Source organism: Piliocolobus tephrosceles, chromosome 6, assembly GCF_002776525.5.
Source record: "Piliocolobus tephrosceles isolate RC106 chromosome 6, ASM277652v3, whole genome shotgun sequence".
Classification (NCBI taxonomy): Eukaryota; Metazoa; Chordata; class Mammalia; order Primates; family Cercopithecidae; genus Piliocolobus; species Piliocolobus tephrosceles.
Window position 1 is genome coordinate 71,385,408 of NC_045439.1, and position 18,922 is coordinate 71,404,329.

The 18,922-nt window shown below is 40.3% G+C and overlaps 1 protein-coding gene across 2 annotated transcripts in view; it reads right to left on the reverse strand.

Annotated features, from left to right (window-relative positions):
* The window catches only part of BRMS1L (BRMS1 like transcriptional repressor), a 49,989-nt gene extending 35,481 nt beyond the window's left edge, over positions 1 to 14,508 (reverse strand). The window contains exons 1-5 of one of the 2 annotated variants that reach the window (XM_023189658.3): positions 14,175 to 14,392; positions 10,585 to 10,696; positions 8,995 to 9,085; positions 7,368 to 7,495; positions 5,572 to 5,651 (exon numbers count right to left, since the gene is read on the reverse strand). In XM_023189658.3, coding sequence (XP_023045426.1) covers positions 5,572 to 5,651; positions 7,368 to 7,495; positions 8,995 to 9,083 — 297 coding nt within the window. In that variant the 5' untranslated portion in view covers positions 9,084 to 9,085; positions 10,585 to 10,696; positions 14,175 to 14,392. Of the gene's footprint in view, positions 1 to 5,571; positions 5,652 to 7,367; positions 7,496 to 8,994; positions 9,086 to 10,584; positions 10,697 to 14,174 lie in introns of both variants that reach the window. The other variant, XM_023189657.1, reaches the window with a different exon arrangement.
* Between the last annotated feature and the right edge of the window lie 4,414 nt (positions 14,509 to 18,922).

The following is an 18,922-nucleotide window of genomic DNA, read 5'->3' on the forward strand; positions in this document are numbered from 1 at the left end:
AGAGGAGCTGATACCATTCCTTCTGAAACTACTCCAAACAACAGAAAAAGAGGGAATCCTCTCTAACTCATTTTATGAGGCCAGTAGCATCCTGATACCAAAACTTGACAGAGACACAACAAAAAAAGAAAATTTTAGGGCACTATCCCTGATTCATACCAATATGAAAATCCTCAATAAAATACTGGCAAACCGAATCCAGCAGCACATAAAAAGCTTATCCACCATAATCAAGTCATCTTCATACCTGGGAAGCAAGGCTGGTTCAACATACACAAATCAATAAACGTAATCCATCACATAAACAGGACCAATGACAAAAACCACATGATTATCTCAATAGATGCAGAAAACGCCTTCGATAAAATTCAACACCCCTTCATGCTAAAAACTCTCAATTGACGAACGTATCTCAAAATAATAAGAGCTATTTATGACAAACCCACAGCCAATATCATACTGAATGTGCAAAAGCTGGAAGCATTCCCTTTGAAAACCGGCACAAGACAAGGATGCCCTCTCTCACCACTCGTATTAGACATAGTATTGGAAGTTCTGGTCAGGGCAATCAGGTGAAAGAAAGAAATAAAGCATATTCAAATAGGAAGAGAGGAAGTCAAATTATCTCTGTTTGCAGATGACATGATTGTATATTTAGAAAACCCCATCATCTCAGCCCAAAATCTCCTTAAGCTGATAAGCAACTTCAGGAAAGTCTCAGGATACAAAATCAATGTGCAAAAATCACAAGCATTCCTATACACAAATAATAGACAAACAGAGACCCAAATCATGAGTGAACTCGCATTCACAATTGCTACAAAGAGAATAAAATACCTAGGAATCTAACTTACAAGGGATGTGAAGGACCTCTTCGAGGAGAACTACAAACCACTGCTCAAGGAAATAAGAGAGGACACAAACAAATGGAAAAACATTCCATGTTCATGGATAGGAATAATGAGTATCGTGAAAATGGCCATTCTGTCCAAAGTAATTTATAGATTCAATGCTATTCCGATCAAGCTACCACTGACTTTCTTCAAAGAATTAGAAAAAACTCCTTTAAAGTTCATATGGAACCAAAAAAGAGCCTGCATTGCCAAGACAATCCTAAGCAAAAAGAACAAAGCTGGAAGCATCATGCTACCTGACTTCAAACTATATTACAAAGGTACAGTAACCAGAACAGCATGGTGCTGGTACCAAAACAGATATATAGGCCAATGGAACAGAACAGAGGCCTCAGAAATAACGCCACACATCTACAACCATCTGATCTTTGACAAAACTGACAAAAACAAGCATTGGGGAAAGGATTCCCTATTTAATAAATGGTGTTGGGAAAACTGACTAGCCATATGCAGAAAACTGAAACTGGACCCCTTTCTTACACCTTATACAAAAATTAACTCAAGATGGATTAAAGATTTAAACACAAGACCTAAAACCATAAAAACCCTAGAAGAAAACCTAGGAAATACCATTCAGGACACAGGCATGAGCAAAGACTTCATGATGAAAACACCAAAAGCAACGGCAACAAAAGCCAAAATTGATAAATGGGATCTAATTAAACTAAAGAGCTTCTGCACAGCAAAAGAAACTATCATCAGAGTGAATAGGCGACCTACAGAATGGGAGAAAATTTTTGCAATCTACCCATCTGACACAGGGCTAATATCCAGAATCTACAAGCAACTAAACAAATTTATAAGACAAAAACAACCCCATCAAAAAGTGGACAAAGGATATGAACAGACACTTATCAAAAGAAGACATTTATGCAGCCGACAAACATGAAAAAAAGCTCATCATCACTGGTCATCAGAGAAATACAAATGAAAACCACAGTGAGATACCATTTCACACCAGTTAGAATGGTGATCATTAAAAAGTCAGGAAACAACAGATGCTGGAGAGGATGTGGAGAAATAGGAAAGCTTTTACACTGTTGGTGGGAGTGTAAATTAGTTGAAACATTGTAGAAGACAGTGTGGCAATTCCTCAAGCATCTACAACCAGAAATACCACTTGATCCAGGAATCCCATTACTGGGTATACACCCAGAGGATTATAAATCATTCTACTATAAAGAAACATGCACATGTATGTTTATTGCAGCACTGTTCGCAATAGCAAAAGACTTGGAACCAACCCAAAGGCCCATCAATGAAAGACTGGATGAAGAAAACGTGGCACATATACACAATGGAATACTATGCAGCCATAAAAAAGGATGAGTTGATGTCCTTTGCAGGGACATGGATGAAGTTGAAAACCATCATTATCAGCAAACTAACACAGGAACAGAAAACCAAACACCGCATGTTCTCACTCATAAGTGGGAATTGAACAATGAGAACCCATGGACACAGGAAGGGAGACATCACACACTGAGGCCTGTCGGTGGGTGGAGAGCTAGTGGAGGAACAGCATTAGGAGAAATACCTAATGTAGATGATGGGTTGATGGGTGCAGCAAACCACCATGGTACATGTATACCTATGTAACAAACCTGCACATTCTGCACATGTATCCCAGAACTTGAAGTATAATTTTTTTAAAAAGTAATTTTTTTAAGTTGTTACTTAAAAAAAATAATAAAATTGGGGCCAGGTATGGTGGCTCAAGCCTGTAGTCCCAGCATTTTAGGTCAAGGTGGGCGGATCACCTGAAGTCAGGAGTTCGAGAGCAGCTTGGCCAACATGGTAAAACCTTGTCTTTACTAAAAATACAAAAAAAAAAAAAAAAAAAATTAGCCAGGTATGGTGGCACATGCCTGTAGTCCCAGCAACTTGGGAGGCTGAGGCAGGAGAATCGCTTAAACCTGGGAGACAGAGGATGCAGTCAGCCAGGATCATCACACCACTGCACTCCAGCCTGGGCAACTGAATAAGACCTTGTCTCAAAAAAAAAAAAAAAAAAAAAAAAAGAAGAAGAAGAGAAGAAAAAGAGAAAAGTAAGAGTATCAAGTCACAGAGTTATCAAGACTTACGAGACTAAAAGCAACAGAAAAAGATACTGTGATGCTGGTGCAGAAATAGCCAAACAGAACAAATGAAACAAATGGAATAAATGAAAAAAGTTATTAACAGGCCAGCTCATATATTGGCATTTGATATACAAAAGAGAGAAAATTGCTGATTTGTGGGGAAATAAGGGTATATGTAATAAATAGTGTTGGCATTACCTATCCATATACACAAAAAAATAAAATTAGAACCATACTGTTTTTCTTTTTTTTTTTGACCCAGAGTTTTGCTCTTGTTGCCCAGGCTGGAGTGCAGTGGCACGATCTTAGCTCACTGCAACCCCCACCTCCTGGATTCAAGCGATTCTCCTATCTCAGACTCCTGAGTAGCTGGGATTACAGGTACATGCCACCACGCCCAGCTAATTTTTGTATTTTTAGTAGAAACAGGGTTTCATCATATTGGTCAGGCTGGTCTCAAACTCCTGACAAACAGAGAATCAAATCATGAGTGAACTCCCATTTACAATTGCTACGAAGAGATTAAAATACCTAGGAATACAACTTACAAGGGATGTGAAGGACCTCTTCAAGGAGAACTACAAACCACTGCTCGAGGAAATAAGAGAGGACATAAACAAATGGAAAAACATTCCATGCTCATGGATAGGAAGAATCAATACCATGAAAATGGCCATCAGGTGATCTGCCCGCTCAGCCTCCCAAAATGCTGGGATTACAGGCATGAGCCACCACATCCAGCCTAGAACCATACTTTATACCATACACAAAAACTAATTAAAGGTAGTTTTGCAATCTAAATGTTGAAAGAAAAATGTCAACTTTTAAAGGAAAATACATCTTTCTACCTCAAAATAGGAAGACACAAAAAGCACATCCTTGGCTCACACCTGTAATCTCAACACTTTGGGAGTCAAAGCAGGAAGACTGTTTGAGCCCAGGAGTTCGAGACCAGCCTGGGCAACATAGTGGAATCCCTCCTCTACAAAAAATTTTTAAAATTAGCTGGATGTGATGGCATGCATCTGTAGTCCCAGCTATTCAGGAGGCTGAGGCAGGAGGATGGCTTGAGGCCAGGGGAGAAGAGGCTGCAGTGAGCCATGATCATGCCACTGCACTCCAGCCTGGGTAACAGAGTGACACCCTGTCTCAAAACAAAAGAAAACAAAACACATCCCATAAATAAAAAGATAATAAATTCAACTACATTAAAATGTAAAACTTCTTTGCAGCAAGTGATCAGAAAGAGTGAAAACATCGTACCACCTGGGCAAAAATATTTGCAAAGTATATAACCAGCAAAGCATTTATAGCCAGAATATATAAAGAACTTATATAGTCAATGAGGAAAAGACTAAAAGCCAACACAAAGGCAAGAAATACAAACAGGCACTTCATAGGAAAAAATATCCAAGCAGCTAGTAAACGCCAAAAAGATAATCAATCTCAGCTGTAATTATGAAAATGAAACAATGAGCTCTATCATTTTATACCTAACTACTCTTAGTTTACAGCATATTAAAGTGACAGAAGACTCGTTATAGAACTTGTCCTCTTATTTCTACCTGTATATCTATAATCTTGTCTTGATTTGACAAAAAGTTATCTGCAAAATGGGCACTATGGGGTTTTTTTGTTTGTTCTTGTGGTAGCTATTATTTCTAAGACAGGGTGTCACTCTGTTACCCAGGCTGCAGAGCAGTGGCACAATCACAGCTCACTGTACCCTCAACCTCCCAAGGGCAAGCAATCCCCCCACCTCAGCCTCCTGAGTAGCTAGGACTACAGCCACCTGCCACCATGCCCAGTTAATTTTTCTATTTTTTGTAGAGGCGGGGTCTCACTACGTTACCCAGACTGGTCTCGACCTCCTGAGCTCAAGCAATCCTCTTGTCTCAGCCTCCTAAACTCTTGGGATCACAGGTGTGAGCCACCATGCCTGGTGGGCACTATGTTTTTTAAATGCTATAAATATTTTTAACCCATTTATGCCTAGTGTTCCATTACTGAAATGTTAAGCTTGTGGGAATTATTTATATCCTATTGCTCAAGGTCATCACCAAGATCTGATTTTTCACACACACACAAAATTGCAACCTTCAGCATAAATGGGTTAAATGCAAAATAAACAGAACATATAGAAAAATACACCTTTTTTTCCCCATAAATAGAGAATTCTGCCCAAAGATGTGGAAATAGGTCTAGACTGACAGAAACTAATTCTATAGCTCAAAATCCTAACTGCACCATTGGGTGTATATTTTGTAAGTCTAATCCACATTATACTAATTACACTAATATTTTCAATAATGCTAGGTGACATAATCATTGCAAAGTCTTTTTAAAGTAACAGCTGCAAAACTTCTAAAATCATTTCAGGTTTTTTCTATGGTCCTTTCTTTGTGTCCTATCTCTAATACAACTTCCAATGCAACTCTATTCTTTTTTTAAATCACACACAAATGATGAGCTAAAGTACTATTTAATTTTGTTTTACTTCGTTTACTTTAACTACTACACTCAGAAAACGCTTGAAGAGATGAAATTAGCTTAAAAGTTATGCAAAATGACAGTACCTCACAATGCTGGCGAGAAGCTTGAATTTCACATTCATATTTGTTCTTTACAGATTCTAAGCAGAGCTCTCTATAGATTCCTGCAACCAAACACAATTACTCTGATTATGTTAGCAATGAGGAGTTCCATTATCACTTCCCTACAGGAATTCTGTCCTCACTGTATTTAATAAGATGGATCAAGAAAAAATTGAAAAGTGAGTCTAACTTTATCTTTAAAGACGAAAAATAAAAAGGCTCACTTAAAATACATATCCAAAAAGATTAGAAATTAAGAGTTTAAGAGCTAGAAAGAAACTGTACTGGTAGTTTTTGTTCTTAACCTATTCTTCTAAAGATTACTCCTAAATGTTTGATACAGAATGATCAAAATGAAAATAAAACTCTTTTTCTATGAAAAACAATCTCTCGAGTTTCTCAAAATAGAAATGGAGACAATAAACTCTGGTGTCATCAATCACATGTACTCTAGAGTAACAGTTAGATACTATACCCCACCAAAACCACTTTTTTTTAAAACTATTATTTTCAATCCAAAGCTTCCATGAGGAGTAAATGTATATAAACTGATATAACAAAATCAATTATGTTTGGAGTGCTCCTGACAGGACTTTATCTGGAGGAAAGATACCCAGGATACCTTAACTTAGACCTAACAGGACAATAGTATAAAATAGGTGACATGGCCATGCAAGTATGTCACTACAAAAACGGCACGCAAAGAGCTCTGGATATGTATTCTAAGCTTTATGCCATGGTTGGCCCTAGAAATGTAATTATCTCTCTTTGTATAGTAAAGGCAAGAGACAGATACCTGGAACTATGTCATCAGCAACACATTCACACACACTACTCTGCAAAATCAAAATATAAAAGAGGCCAGAGTAGAAAAGTAAATAATCAACTCAAGTATTATTTCCTGATCATCCATGTAACCTAAAAGAACAAAGAAAATTAGGGATATTTTTGCTTCTAAGTCAATATGTCAATATGTAAGATAGCAGTGAAGAGTATCGTATCATCCACATAATACTAAGCACTCAAAAATAAAATTTGGTTAAAGGAGGGTTTAGTAAAAAGCCTTAGGTATTATCTAACAGGTACATAAGGATCAATTAGTGCCACAACCACCATCTCCACTAATTAAAGTTTAGTTTTTGACTATGAAAAACCATATATATCCCTTGATTATGAGTGCTAGGACATGATACTGAGGCTGGATCCCACTTACAAACATAAGACTGAAATGTAACCATACAAATATAGTGCATCTTTGTTTATTCGTAGCCACAAATGAGTAATCAAACTTATCAAAGTAAAAAAGAAAAAATAAATTATCTAGTTCAAGGCAAGTTTCCTGTTCTATAATATCCTGATCAAAAATTTTAAAATTTTTTTTATAAATTAAAAAAAATCCTATCACTCTTATATATTAAAAAAACCAAGAAATTAAAATTAAACTTTAATTTCTCTAATAGGGAATTAAAGTGTGACAGTAACAGTCTCTCTTAATGAAAGTATCATGGTTTCCAGTTGTTTCACCACATGTGGAACTATCTTCTCAACAATACTATAAGCAACTTGAGGGTTTTTTTTTCTTTAATCCCCCACAGCATCAGAGCAAAGCAAGAGGTATTTAATAAATATAATGACTGTGGGCTAACTGAAAGTAAAATATTCTGGTTGATGTAAATGTGCTTGTAATCCCATCAATATAAAACACTTACTTGATAAACACCTTTTAAAGCTATTGAAGAGTACATTCTATACATGGAAAAGATTCTTCACTTTCCTACCTGCTACCTTTGTACGAATTTGCATATTTTCCTGTAAAGTTGCCAGCGGTTCCAAGTATTCTGGTGCTTTTCCAGCTATGACTTCTTGTAGTTTTGCATCCACCTGACTTAATCGTTCTTTATAAAGTCTTAACAAAGCAAAAAATTAATATGTTAATTTAAAAATCTCAACAAAGGCTAACAATGTGCCATTTCTACACATTATTTGTTCCTAATATCATTTATATTCTAACAATCTATCAAATGTATTTTTGCCTTGATCTCAAGCAGAGAACTGTTACATTATTTGACTTTATGTACATAATCACAAAATAGATATCTATCATGTTTAAAGTATCACTCTTTAATGGTCAATTACCAATACAAAAACTAAAATTGAAATAACTACTTTTTGGCACTATTAATTTTTGTTTTCGTTTTAACCACAGAACAATAAAACCAATTCTAAGACAAAAGGTCATTTAAACACTGAGTTTAAAAGAAACAAAGAAATCATTTTGAATAGACATTACCAGTTGTCAAAATAAATAATTACTTGGCTTCTCTCTACTTTTCCTGAAAAGGAGTCAGTATTACTGTAGTCAGCCTACTTAATTTTATGCATTCTTTTTTTTTTTTTTTTTTGAGATGGAGTCTCGCTCCATCCCCCAGACTGGAGTGCAGTGGCGCTATCTCGTTCACTGCAAGCTCCGCCTCCAGAGTTCATGCCATTCTCCTGCCTCAGCCTCCCGAGTAGCTGGGACTATAGGCACCCGCCACCATGCCCGGCTAATTTTTTTTTTTTGTATTTTTTAGTAGAGACGGGGTATGACCGTGTTAGCCAGGATGGTCTCGATCTCCCGATCTCGTGATCCAACCGCCTCAGCCTCCCAAAGCGCTGGGATTACAGACGTGAGCCACCACACCAGGCCCAGCCTACTTAATTTTTTAAAAGAACAAAGAGGAAGTAGACTAATGAAGGTAAACCAATGTCTTTATGACCTGACGTATTAAGTTTGTTTCAACTACAAATGAAGAAGCCATAACAAAATTAGTTGCTCAATGAACAAGGAACTCAAAAATGGGGCAAGAGGTCCCTGTTACTTACAAATATTCTAATTTGTCAGCTGTCACACCAATACCTTTAGAGTATGATACAACTCAGTGTTTATTTTTGGCAATAATCCTGCAGGACAGAATCTTTTTTTTTTTTTTTTTAAAGACAGGGTCTTACTCTGTTGCCCAGGCTGCAGTGCAATGGCACGAGCACAGCTCACTGCAGCCTTGACCTGGGTTCAATTGAACCACCTGCCTTAACCTCCCAAGCAGCTGGGACCACAGGCACATACCACCACATCTAGCTAAATTTTAAGTTTTTTGTGGAGACCAGGTCTTCCTATGTTGCCCAGGCTGGTCTCCAACTCCTGAGTTCAAACCCACAAAAAACCCCTGCCTCCAAACCTTCAGTTTAGTTAATGAGGTCTTTAGTAGATAAACAATAGCTGAGCCTCTTTAAAATTGGTCAGTCCCATAAAATACAAAATACAAAAGGAAAAACAGCTGAGACTGAATCTAGTTGCTCTTGTGCTAGTATACAAGTGACAAGGTTGAGATTCAGTGACAACAGCCTTCTAAAGTCACTACTTACTGATCTTTGAGATCGGTAAACTGTTTTTCAAGATTGGACATTTCATCCAAACATTCCATTCTTCTTCTTTCACAGTCTTCATCATCCATTTCTGTTAATAAAAATGCAAATATAAAAGATAAACTTAATTTTCAAATTTATCTGAACATCTCAAATATATCTGAACGTAATTCAAATAGGAAGAAAAACTGTAATATGAAGGCAAGACCTATATTAAGCCTTAAAAGAAAATAAACATTTATCAAAAATAATAACTTCTGCTGGGCATGGTGGCTCATGCCTCTAATTCCAGCAGTTTGGAAAGCCAAGGCAGGAGGACAGACTGAGCCCAGGAGTTCGAGATCAGCCTGGACAATACAGGAAGATCCCATCTCTACAAAAAAAAAAAGATATTAGCTGGGCACAGTACCATGAGCCTGTAGTCTCACCTACTGGGAGGCTGAGGCAAGAGGATCACCTGAGCCCAGGAGTTGGAGGCTGCAGTAAGCCATGATTGTGACATTGTACTCCACCTTGGGTGACAGACTGACCTAGTCTGAAGAAAAAAAAAAAAATCCACTATAGATTTAATCTAAAATACAGATAAGTATATAAAACTATACTGGTCTCTAGACCCTCTTATTTTTATTCATTTTTAAATCACTTTAAAGGACTGACTATGACTATAAAGTAATTAGCCCACTTTTGGTTTGTTTTCCACCAACTCACCAGAATGTAGCACCAAAATGATTGTGTCCTTTAAAGACTAACATTGCTCAAAAACACTTTTGGGATTCTTCTTTCAAACTGCTCACATGGCTGATTTGCCAGTCATATAAAAAAAGAAAAGTGGCCAGGCGTGGTGGCTCATCCCTGTAATCCCAGCACTTTGGGAGGCTGAGGCCGGAGGATTGCTTGAGCTCAAGAGTTCAAGACCAGCCTGGGCAAGATGGTAAAACCCCATGTCTACTAAAAATACAAAAACTTTGCCAGACATAGTGGTGGATGCCTGTAGTCCCAACTACTAGGGAGACTGAGGTGGGAGGATCGTTTGAACTTGAGAGGCAGAGGTTGCAGTGAGCCAAGACTGTGCAAGCCTGGGCAACAGAGACCCTGTCTCAAAAAAAAAGAAAAGTGAAAGAAAGGCCAGGCACAGTGGCCCATGCTTGTAATCCCAGCACTTTGGGAGGCCAAGGCAGGTGGATCACCTGAGGCCAGGAGTTCGAGACCAGCCTGACCAACATGGAGAAACCCCGTCTCTACTAAAAATACAAAATTAGCTGGGCGTGGTGGCACACGCCTGTAATCCCTGCTACTTGGGAGGTTGAGGCAGGAAAATCGCTTGAACCCAGGAGGTGGAGGTTGCGGTAAGCCGAGATCGTGCCACTGCACTCCAGCCTGGGCAACAAGAGCGAAATTTCATCTCAAAAAAATAAAAAAAGAAAGAAAAAGAAAAAAGGAAACTAATCTTATTTTGTTTACCACAGGCTCTCCTGGTCTGCCATTCCTACGTTCCCATTGTTTTGTCTCTCCATGTTACTATCAGTCAGTGAGAAAGAGGCAAATGAGGATGAAAATACAAACTTTTTAAGGAAAGCAACTGTTAATTACCAGGTCTGTCCTATAGTCCACATTTTCTATGTTCACATCACATATATTCATTCATCAAAATAACTGAAGCACAAAATGATCTGCATCTTGATCTTCATCAAATAAAATCAAACTATGAGAAAGAGTTAAATCATGTTCAATTATTTTTATATAACAAGGAAGGCTATGACTTTTTTTCTAATTTTCTAAAACAGATTAAAAATATTTCTGGCTCTTGATTGCTTACTTCTTGGCTGCTTAAAACTTGGTCCCTCAAGATGACTCATTATCCAAGTTCTTTGGACAGTAGAGGCTTTTCTGTAGCCTTAGAATTTGCTCAGTACCAACATTTGAGAAGAAAACACTGTTAAAGTTTAACATGAAAGACATATGGTAGAACAGAGATGCTTTAACAGAAGCAAGTGCAAAATGTATTTAAACAATTTCTTTGCACTTAAACTTTTGACTTGCAGTTCAAATTATTACCACATTCTTCAAAAATTAAGTTGTCCATTATTTTCTGGGATGGAATTTTTAAAAGTTAAAAATCACAACAGTCAACATAAAAATTATAGGGGGAGAATTTTAACAAATGGAATTTTATGAGATCCTAGCTCCTATCATAAATGCAAGAACATTTGAAGATAAAATACTTTAGATCTAAGAAATATATTCACAAACAGTCCAGGTGCAGTGGCTTACGCCTGTAATCCCAGCACTTTGGGAGGCGGAGGCGTGTGGATCACCTGAAGTCAGGAGTTCAAGACCTGCCTGGCCAATGTGGCAAAACCCCATCTCTACTAAAAATACAAAAATCAGCCGGGTGTGATGGCAGATGCCTGTAATCCCAGCTATTCAGGAGGCTGAGGCTGGAGAATCACTTTAACCCAGAGGCAGACGTTGCAGCGAGCTGAGATCATGCCACTGCACTCCAGCCTGGGTGACAGAGTGAGACTCTGTCTCAAAAAAAAAAGAAAAAAAAAAGAAAAAGAAATATATTCCCATACAGTTTAGATGTTCTCCTTTCTCTATATTCCCCACTTTTGAAATCTCACCTACTTTCAAGGCAAGGCAGATGACTTACAAATTATTCTCCCCTTCCATATCAGGCAGGTTCCAATGTCACACTTGCATTTGTCAGTTGGGCATTCTTAAACACACTGCCATCACTCCAAAAGCAACATGTCGGCCAGGCATGGTGGTTCACACCTGTAATCCTAAAACTTTGGGAGGCCGAGGCGGGCGGATCACCTGAGGTCAGGAGTTCGAGACCATCCTGGCCAAGATGGTGAAACACAAAAATTATCTGAGCATGGTGCCGCATACCTGTAATCCCAGCTACTTGGAGGCTGAGGCAGGAGAATCGCTTGAACCCCGGAGGTGGAGGTTGCAGTGAGCTGAGATCATGCCACCGCACTTCAGCCTGGGCGACAGAGTGAGACTCTGTCTCAAAAAAAAAAAAAAAAAAGCGACATAACATGTCTGGCCGGGCACGTTGGCTCATGTCTGTAATCCCAGCACTCTGGGAGGCCAAGGCAGGTGGATAGCCTGAGCAGGAGTTCAAGACCAGCCTGACCAATACGGTGAAACCCCGTCTCTACTAAAAACACAAAAAATTAGCCAGGCGTTGGCGGTGGGCACCTATAATCCCAGCTACTGAGGAGGCTGAGGCAGGAGAATTGCTTGAACCCCAGAGGCAGAGGTTGCAGTGAGCCGAGATGGCACCATTGCACTCCAGCCTGGGTGCCAAGAGCAAAACTCCTTCTCAAAAAAAAAAAAAAAAAGAAAAAAAAAAGGCCAGGTGCGGTAGCTTATGCCTGTAATCCCAGCACATTAGGAGATCGAGGCGGGTGGATCATGAGGTCAAGAGTTCGAGACCAGCCTGGCCAATATGGAGAAACCCTGTCTCTACTAAAAATACAAAAAGTTAGCTTGGTGTGGTAGTGTGTGCCTGTAATCACAGCTATTCGGGAGGCTGAGGCAGAAGAATTGCTTGAACCTGGAAGGTGGAGGTTGCAGTGAGCCAAGATCATGCCATTGCACTCCAGGCTGGGCAACAGAGCGAGACTCCGTCTCAAAGACAAACACAAAAGCAACATGTCTGAAATACTCTTATCTTTCACCTTCATCTCAAATCTTTCACTTTTCTATTTCTGTTGATGCTACCGCCACTCTCCTTGTATCTTGGTTTTTCTCTTACCTTCAATCCTAAACTTGCATTCATCAATCCTGTTTTGTGCTTTCTTTGAAATCCCTCACATCTATATTTTCCTGTTCCTTTCCGACCTCAAGTCCTTTTCCCAAGGTTTTCATGCTTTTGAATAAGCCCTAAAAACTCTGGCCCTTGTACTTTTTCTTACATTCCTCTCCCTAGGGATACCCACAACCCCAACCCAAATTCTACTCATTCTTCAAGATAATTAAAGTAATTCCACCTTCTTCAGCTAGGCTTTGTGACTACCACCCAATATTGAAACGATTTCCTCTGCCTCTGAATTCCCACAGCAATATTTAGTTAAGCATTCATTTGGCATTTTAATCAAGTGGTGATGTATGACAGCTCTTTAAGTGAGCCCAGATAATAACTATTTATCCCTCATATTGAGTACTATCCAGTGCTGCACAAAGAAGTCACTCATAAATATTTTTGGATGGCTGATTTATTGATTGAAATTATATCCTTCCATGGAGATATGCTTTGCAAGGGAAACATGAAAAGAGGGCATGTGGGTGATACTAGGCTGTCATCAACCTATCATCTAATGCTTCCTTTACATGACCAAAATCAGGCCAAGACAAAGAAGTCAGTCTCATCTCCATCATTTCAATCGAAGGAAAATAATCCCGGTAATCACAAATTCCATTTCACTTTGGAATAAACATTCCTAAAAGTTTGCAAAATTTATGTGTGGTGTTAATCTGCCCTCCTTCTCTCCTACCCCAAAATAATTTAAAACAGCCCAAAGTTAGAAAAAAATTGAAGGGAAGAAAAGACTTGGAGAATTTTCAACGCTGCCAAAATTCAGCCAATTTATAAGCATATGAAGATCCAAAATGAGCCCGAATGTTGGTCCCTTCCTCTCAGTCTTGCAAACTTCAGGGAGCTACTGAACGGGACAGCTCTCAAGTTAGCCCCCGAAAAGGCACTGATGTAAAAGTGCTGACCGGCAAGTTGACTTGGAAACTGAGGTTAATTACTAAGCCGACACTCGGCCCCGGCAACCCACTAGCGCTGAGAAGTGAGGGTTGCAAAGCAGAAAATAGGGAAAGCGGTCGGTGGGCTGGGGAGAGGAGGCATTTCCAGTTTGTCTGCTGCGGGAAGTTCTCCGCCTCGGCCGGTCGCCCCAGAGCACCACCGGGGGCAGGACTGCGCCGCGTTCGGGAGCCGGGCAAGCCCAGGCCCGCCCCGCCCCGCCGCTGAGACCCGTCATGAACCAGACAGCGCCCAGCGACCGGTCCGGGTGCAGCCCAGGGCCCGGAGCCAGTCTCCGCCCCTTCCCTCTGTCCCCGCCCCGCTTTCCCAGCAGGACGCAGCCGCCTGGCGTGCAGAGAGCGGCCTGTCGCGCGCTGGGCGCCGGGACTCAGGGTCCCAGCCCTGCTGGGTCGCGCACCTGAGCTATCTCCATCTTCGGAGACCGACGAGCTCTCAGTGTCCTCGTCCTCGGAGCTGCTCCCCTCATTTTCGGCGTAGTCCACCTCCATCTCATCGTGATGGTTGGTCTCCTTCTTATCCCCTCGGGAATGGACCGGCATTTTCAAGCCGCGCCGCCGCTTCCCACTCCCGGCGCCCAGCCCGGCCACCGCCGCTTCAATGAAGGGCGCGCGGAACGCCCCGACCCACCCAGCGGCCGAGCCTGCTCGCCCCCTTGGCTCCTCCCCGCCCCCGGCCCGGGCCTCACAACCTAACCCGCAGGCTCTGCGATGGGAGTTCTGCCATTGGCGGAGGCCGTCTACCGAGCCAGTGGGCGGGGCTTGCCCTGCTCTGGTACGATTGGTTGTCCGTAATTACGACGCGGCCTTCCGATGCTTGCCGGGAGTTGTGGTCCGTAGGGCTCAGACCTGCAGGGGCTGCACGCTTCCATGTCTCGGCATCCCTGATCACTTCTTCCTTCTGGACTTCAAGTCCCACAAGGCACGAAAGCTGACCCTCTGGATCGCAGTTTATAAACTAAACAGAAACAGATTGTGCGAATTTAGTGTGTATTTATCTATTTCCCGCCAAGTGGTTGTTTGACCTGCCTGACTTGTCAGATGTGAAAATGTCTTTTGCCTAAAAGGATCTTTGCCTGCTCATTGAGCCTGGGGACCTGGAGAACCGTCTCTTTTACTAAGTACCTTTATTACCTACCACTAATAAACTGTTTTATTTAATTATTAACTATAGACGATAACTTGTAGTTTCTATGTTGCGCAAAAATCTTTATTCTTGAAACTTTTACAATACGGAAAGTAAGTTTTATATTGGCATTTTCAATCTAGTATTTTTTGCATTTATTTTTTACCAGATGCAGTCGCAAAGTGTCATCAGTCCTGATTTAACTTTAGTTTTCAATGAAAAATACATACTTAGTGAGATGTACTTTCTCAAAAAAAGGGTACATAGACAAGGAAGACTCAGTAACTCATTAACTGACCACTTATCCTCTGTATCAGGTATCTTGGTAAGCTCTTTACATGGGTTTATTGAGTTTAATTCTCAATTTAATAGCCCTGAGTTAGGTGTCATTGTTACTCCCATTTTACAGATAAGGAAACTTCATTTGCAAACCAATCTTAAAACTATATTTTACCCCTTGTAACGACAGGGTTTCTTCTTGAAGTGGCAATTTGCTATTGAAAAATACTACAGGCCGGCAGGGTGGCTAACACCTGTAGTCCCCACACTTTAGGAGGCCAAGGCGAGCAGATCACTTGAGGTCAGGAGTTCGAGACCAGCCTGGCCAACATGGTGAAACCCAATCTCCAGAGGCTGAGGTGAGAGAATCGCTTGAACACAGGAGGTCAAGGTTGCAGTGAGCCGACATCGCACCACTGCACTCCAGCCTGGGTGACAGAGTGAGACCCTGTCTCCTGTCTCAAAGAGAAAAAACAAAAGTTCATAGAATATTGTGGATTGTATAGCACTGCATTCTCAAAGACAAGGGTCAAAGATACGCAGTTAAATTTGCAATTTTATTTAGTTATCTATCTATTTATTTAGAGACAGGATCTCGGTCTATGGCCCACGCTGGAGTGCAGTAGCAACCTCAAATTTCTGGGCACAAGTGATCATCTCGCCTCAGCCTCCCAAATACCTGAGACCACAGGCACATGCCACCATGCCCAGCTAATATTTTCTTTTTTTTTTTTTTTAGTGACAGGGTCTAGCCCAGGCTGGTCTCGAACTCTAGTCTCAAGCAATCTGTCCGCCTCAGCCTCCCAAAGCACTGAGATTCCCAGGTGTGAGCCACTGTGCCCGACCTAGATTTGTAATTTAATGACAGAAAACTTTTAAGTTCTACACATCTCTTACACAGTAAAATACAAAATAAGGGATGTGTATTATATTTAGTGTCAGCCTACTTCTCCCTTACTCATTGTACAGTATTCTCCAAAATTGAACTCCTTATAGTTTCTAAACACACAAGCTGTTTCCCATTTCAATGTTTTTGCACATTCTACTTCCTTTACAACCCTGTTCCTCTCCTTTTCTTTTTCAAAGCCACTTTTTAGACAACACACATCACCGTCAGCACCTCTACCATTCAAGGCACTCCTGTTCCTTCAGGTGACTGCTGTATTTTGAAATTTGCAAGTTTATCACAATATATTGTGATATATATTTGTTCACAATATATATTGTTCCTATCACAATATATTGTAAATTGTTTAGCAAATGCATCTCACCTATTGGATTGTGAGTTCCTTGAGAGCAGAGGCTGTCTTAATCTGAAATGCAAATACAAAGGCATTTGGTAGTCAGGCAGGTCAAGTTACAAGATGTAAGCTTTACATGAGTGGTACGGATTAAAGGTGGCAGCTGCTTTTGGCCCCAGCCAATTGTTACTACCTGAGAATTTTGGCCTACTGATGTCAGACCTTCTGATTTCAAAGAGAAACCAGAAATTTGGATCTCTATGTGAAATATCTAGAACTATAAACATTATCTCAAGTGATGTTTTTTGTTTTGTTTTGTGTTCTCTAAACTTCAGATCAAACAAAAACAGCTGGGGGTAAAATCCCCGGCCTCTAAATATTTGTTATATCAGCAGCTATCAGAGTGTGTGCTAAATCATAACACTTAGATTTATGGTGACTCAATGTGCCAAGTGTGTTACGTGCTTTAAATACATTAATTCACTGAATCCTCATAACAATCCTGTAAAGTCGATACTATTATGCCCTCCATTTTATAGATGAAAAAACCCGAGGCACAGAGCAGTTACAGTACTTGGCCAAAGTCACACTGCTACTATGTAACAGATCTAAGATTTGAAGTTGAGCAGTCTGACATAAGAATCTGTGTGCAACCACTGGCATACAGTGCGCCTCTCGTGGTTGCTGTTCCTGCTGTTCCAGGAAAAACAGAGGGAAGGTGGAAAGGAGGAGGCATGGGTTCTTGCCCTCGTTCTCCTGGTAACCAACTGATAAAGTTTGGCAAACCACATAATCTCTGATCTGTTGTAAAATAAGAAGTTTGCAGTGTATTAACTTTAAGTTCTCTTCCAGCTCTAAAATTCCTGTCATCATTAAATTTATTTTTATTTATTTATTTTTTTTTTTTTGAGATGGAGTCTCGCTCTGTCGCCCAGGCTGGAGTGCAGTGGCCGGATCTCAGCTCACTGCAAGCTCCGCCTCCCGGGTTTACGCCATTCTCCCGGCTCAGCCTCCCGAGTAGCTGGGACTACAGGCGCCCGCCACCTCGCCCGGCTAGTTTTTTGTATTTTTTTAGTAGAGAGGGGGTTTCACCGTATTAGCCAGGATGGTCTCGATCTCCGGACCTCGTGATCCGCCCGTCTCGGCCTCCCAAAGTGCTGGGATTACAGGCTTGAGCCACCGCGCCCGGCCATATTAAATTTATTTTTAAGGCAGACAGAATAACAGAAGAGTATGCAATTAGAGTTGCATGAGAGTATTTTGCCTAAGGTAAGAGTTTCTCTCACCTCCTCTCAAACAGATTTTAGAAAAGATGCTTAGGCAATGTGAGAAGAACCGTAACAGGGAAAAGTTAATAAGGCTAAAAAATAATTTTGTTGATTTAGAAAATACAAAATAAAAAAAGTCATGGAAGCAGAATGAAGTTTCCTTAATCAAGGCAGTTAAAAGGGTAATAATGATAATTATTATATTATTATTACTATTACGCAGTTGGGAGGTCCAGGATGGCTTACATTTATGTAGCACTTCACATTTTACATACGGCCTATACAAACATTAGATATATTTTAAGTCTCACTTTTTATTAATCCATCCATATTTACATATTTGTAGAGCTCTGAAACTCATAGCCAGTCATCATCAAAATCTCCTACCTCTTCATTCTCTTCCCTGAACTATTCCCTCAATATTCTTGTTCTAAAGGAAATATGGCTCTCCGTTAGGACCTTGCTTCCTTTGTACCCTCCTCCTCCTCCTGAGCCTTGTCATGGAGTAGATATGCTCCTCGTTCTCCTTTTTTCATCCAGAGGCTCCTGCTTCCCTCTTGCCTAAAATCTGCCAGTTTGTCATCAGGATATACCACACAGTGTATATGTGGGTGTCATCTATGTACCCCAGGGTCACTCCCTCTCATGTTCTGAAGAATTTAGCTCCTGGTTCAGTGTCATTCTCTCCAGTAACACGCCTATCATAATTGTTGGTAGGTAATCCCATAGCACTCCATCTCCTACTGGGTTTGCTCTGGTACAAAGTAGACATATAGTAATGTTGGCATTTTCCTTGTAGTTTTCCTCCCCTATCTTCTTTGGGGTATACTATTTTTCTAGTCTGTTTTGTGTAATATTTTAAGTCATAAATATTTAAACACAGAGAAAGATATTCAGAACATTGCATATGTAACATAGTACCTACCTCTCAGCTCTGTCAAATCTTAGCATTTTACATTTGCTTCTCAATTCTAATTCTCTCCTTCCCTTTCCAGAGTAATCATTATCCGGTTTTTGGTTACCATGTGCTTTTGGTTACCCATGCATTTATACATACTATTTTTGTATATGTATCCAAAAATAATGTATAGTATTGTTTGGCCTGTTTAAAGTGCTCATATTTTTATTTTATTTTATTTATTTATTTTTTATTTTAGAAAAATTTTGTGGTTTTATTGTACCGTGAGGCATTGAAGCATCTGAACAAATCAATGTCTGGGCGGTGAGGCAGCTTC